General features: G+C 42.8%; 1 protein-coding gene across 5 annotated transcripts in view; it reads left to right on the top strand.

Annotated features, from left to right (window-relative positions):
• The window catches only part of LOC105563639 (rho guanine nucleotide exchange factor 17), an 81653-nt gene that overhangs the window by 64433 nt on the left and 13195 nt on the right, over positions 1-4025 (top strand). For all 5 annotated transcript variants that reach the window (XR_001009053.1, XM_012015391.1, XM_012015390.1 and 2 more), the window contains exons 10-12: positions 971-1048; positions 2316-2420; positions 3332-3448. Coding sequence is in view for 4 of the 5 variants with exons in the window: in XM_012015391.1 (XP_011870781.1) it covers positions 971-1048; positions 2316-2420; positions 3332-3448 (300 nt within the window). In the remaining variant the exon portion in view is untranslated. The remainder of the gene's footprint in view (positions 1-970; positions 1049-2315; positions 2421-3331; positions 3449-4025) is intronic.

Here is a 4025-nt window from a genome sequence, read left to right as displayed (position 1 = left end):
TGAACAAGCGCGCAATAATTACATTGAACAGACACGTGTTACTTTCTCCCCAAAAAGGGAACAAATTTAATAACGTTAGATTACAGAAACGTGTATTCTTAATCGAAAGGCGTATACGTGTGTAGTGATAATTTTTCATTGCTATCATACTGGGTCATCTGGATCACGGGCGAATGCATGGGATTAAAACCCAGGACGTGTCTTTATCGTTTACACGTCCAAAATTGGGCGTGCCGGTTCCTTCGGAGTTCTGCCGTGGCGATTTTTAACCGGCGCGTTACGCCCGCGGAATTTAAGCGTCACCGTAACGGAGCGTACGGCCGGCTTGATTGTCATATTTTATAAACAAGGCGGCCGCCGCACAACGGGAACCGTTGTCGGCACGTTTGCTGATTATTTAACGGCGTCCTTGGGCCCGACGACGAAGGGGGGCCCCTCGTGTTTCACGTTGCCGACGCGATCTAGAAAAATAATAGGAAGGGAACTATCAGCGTACAAATAAACCGCGGGGCATATTTTTTGCCCCGGGCTCGATTACGGTATCAACGCGTTGGCGTTAATTGAATTGAATTCATTTCTCGACTCGCGGCATTGAAGTTCTAACGTTTAAAGCTCGCGCCCCGTCGAAGGACGCGGAATTGAATCCGAAGGTCCGCCGTGATTGCGCGTGCAAGCACTTTGTTATATAATGTAGATCTTCTTAAGCTTAAGCAACGGCAAAGCCAAAGGAAAATTATTATTGCGAATTCTGTTTCGCTCGCGAATGACTGCAGACAATTTAATACACAAATTCTTTTGCCTCTTTAAAACGACACTATTGATTGCGAAAAGTCAACAGATTCTTTTTCTCTCTCTCTCTCTCTCTCTCTCTCTATACGTTTGTAGCTGCTTTAATAAAAAAAACCGTAATAACTAAAAAGACTATTGCCGCATGAGAATACGAACACAATGTCTTTGATATGCGTTTCAGAAATACCTACAGCCCCTGAAGAGTCCCGAAAATGCCGGTCTGGTGGACGCCGGGACAGTCGACGAGATATTTTATCAGGTAGGCTGTGATGTATCGGGCATATAAGGCGAGACTGTTCTCGTTATTTTTGCCGTTAAAAGTGTGTACGTCGCACTTATTCCGCGCACATAAATCTATGCCTCGTCGGCGGGCTGTAATTCAACATCCGGGAAGTTCCGCGGAACCGAGGAACTCCTCTCTCTTCGCGGGGTTATATTTTAAATGCCGCGTCGAGTTGTATACAGGCGGAGGAGGGCTTTACGATCTTCCGACCGACCGAAGATTTAAGATCCAAGATATAACCGCGAAGTTGATCGATCCCGCTCAAACAGTGAACGGCATCGACCGGGGAATCGTTCCGCTCGATTCTTTCAAATTCGTCGAGAACCGATCAGCAAATTGCCGTATACCTATTAATTATTAATGAGTCATGTCGGAAAGTAAGAGGAGATCGTTAATAGTTTATCATTTGACATTTAATTGCAATGATATTTAATTCATTGGATATCAATGACATTTACGTTACATTAGAATATGTGTGGGTGTTATTAAAATAATAATTGGGATCTAAAGAGTGCATTTACTATAATACACGATACTTTTATTGAAGCCAAAAGAAGCTTAGTAGGATTATAAAGTTTAATATTAGCATAAAACTAGCAATGAGCTGATTACATTGATATTTTTATATTACTAGTCTCTCGTCATCTTTTAATAGGAATTATAGAGGAAAGTTCTCTATTATGGGATAGACTTTTAATATGAGATAGTAGGCTGTCAACGTCCAAATTCAATCGCAAATCTTTTTTCGCAACGTTTACGCGATTCAACGATGAATTTTCCGCTGAACACATTTCACTCCGAGGGCAATAAATTCACGGTAGAACCAACAGATGATGCCTATTATTTTGTACACGTGTATATGATTTCCGTTTTACTTCGGAGATTTTCCAAGTGTGTTTCAGCAAAAATAATTAAATAATTGACGTCCTACCGCAAAGAAATCCCGCAAAAATTTCAAGATTGTTTCTAATCACGCGAGTCGCATTTTGGCAGAAACCCTGCTACCTCACATTGGGAGCTTGTCGCATACTTTCCTCCATATTTTTCTTTATCGAAAAACATGTAACAATCCGACGTAATGTTAAAAATGTATTATTAGCCTTCCACCTGTCAGACGCTTGATGCATCTGCGTTTTAATCGATTCTTAGATTTCCGACGTGATCCCTCGTGTAAAGTATTATTCGATTATGCGTCGATCAATCAAAGATAAAGTTGTCGAAGGGAAATACGCGTGTATTGTAGATCCCTGCGCTTCTCAGTCATCACGAGGTATTCTTGGAGGAGTTGCGTAGGCGACTGGATACCTGGGAACTCAGGCAGACGATCGGCGACGTCTTCCTCGATGTGGTGAGTTCACATTGTTACTAGGTGCGCAAATATCTCCGGCCGGACACGTAATAAATTACAACGCGCAACAGTATCCGTTTTCCTTTGCCGTTAAGATTCCCGGGACGCCGGCGGAATCGACAGATACCGTACAGTTAATTCGCGGCGCGTACCGTTCACCGGCCAACGTCGCGGCCACACCACCCCTTACATAAACACGGAATACTTTTATCTTTGGACACGCATTTATTTGCGTTTCGCATTTTTCTCCCGCGCGTCATGTAACGAGTAAATTTGCAGCGGTCGATCCGCGATATTTCAGGATTATTTTTTTTTTCTTCTAAAAAGCAAGACACAACGTGTGAGACGAAATTCGTTCCCGCTTTGGCTTTGTCAGCCGCGAATTAATTCTGGCGTATTGGAATTCGGCGCGCGATTAATATTGCAGACAGAATAAATTTTGACAGCGCCAACTTCGCGTAACTACAAACTTGTCCTATTATTATTCGATAGGCAGGGTAAGCCTTAGCAAGTTCTCATCGTCCGCGAATTTGCGCGCCCCGCATTTGAACGTGTCACACCAGAAACGGATTTAAGCCTTTTATTGATTATTTAAAAATAAAACCAAACATGCGCCACGCTTACGTTTTCACGAAGTAAACCTTTAACAAAATACGTAACGTCACAAAATAATCCGACTCGGACATTTTAGATGAAACAGCGAAATGCATTTAAATTGAACATCGAGACGGCACCGCCGCGCATATTTTCATTCGAGTATTATCATAATTTATTTCTGACTTACGAGGGCTTGGATAATAAATTGACCGTTTTTTAAAATAACGTTTTTATTGGACGTAGAATTGCGTTTCGCGCACAACATACATATTCATCGGTATGTAAAGACATAAAGAGCTCGTGTCGCTTTATAGTTCACGAAGCCAGTGGTGCTGGAGACGTACACCCTGTTTCTGGACAATTGGAAGTCCGCGAGGAAGGCGATAAAAACAACGTGCCAAGCGAAGCCGGCCTTCGCACGATTTCTCGAGGTACGCTGCACATCCTATCCGTTGCGACTCTTTATATATATCTCTCTCTTTCTCTCTTTACAACGCGACGGTTATTATTAAATACGAAACTTTTTCATTCCACGTCACTTCTTAAAGCGTCGCGATCAAACCTGACCTTTCGCAATTTTATCGACATAATTAACTTGTTACTTGATTGCCGGCATCGCCGTCGCCTACTTACCGCTTAGACTCTCACTGAGGCTGGACGCATTTTCGACAATTTGCCTCTCGGAAAGTACAAAGTATCGGCCGCTTTAATCGCATTGTCATTGTGCATTTTTATTGCCGGTCTTGTGTGATAAATCGCACAAATATTGCCAGCTTTGCTGAGTTACGATATCTACAGGGTGAGTCTTTCCATATCCGACAAAATTTTTGAGAAGGTAGAACGGATCGAGATGAACGGAAAAGTCCTGTACCATTTTACAATTTTCGTAATAGTTAACGAGTAATTAATTATTAAAAATCGTTGTCTTAGGCCGGCCTACCGCCCAATTCGAGCGTGTGGCAAGATGTGACCGCCCGGCGATCGATATTGCTATGCGCACGTCTCGCC

Source organism: Vollenhovia emeryi, unplaced genomic scaffold (genome assembly GCF_000949405.1).
Source record: "Vollenhovia emeryi isolate VEMERY1.0 unplaced genomic scaffold, V.emery_V1.0 DF939173.1, whole genome shotgun sequence".
Taxonomy (NCBI): domain Eukaryota; kingdom Metazoa; phylum Arthropoda; class Insecta; order Hymenoptera; family Formicidae; genus Vollenhovia; species Vollenhovia emeryi.
The sequence above is the reverse complement of the archived record's forward strand: the minus strand, read 5'-3'. Positions and strand labels throughout refer to the sequence as shown.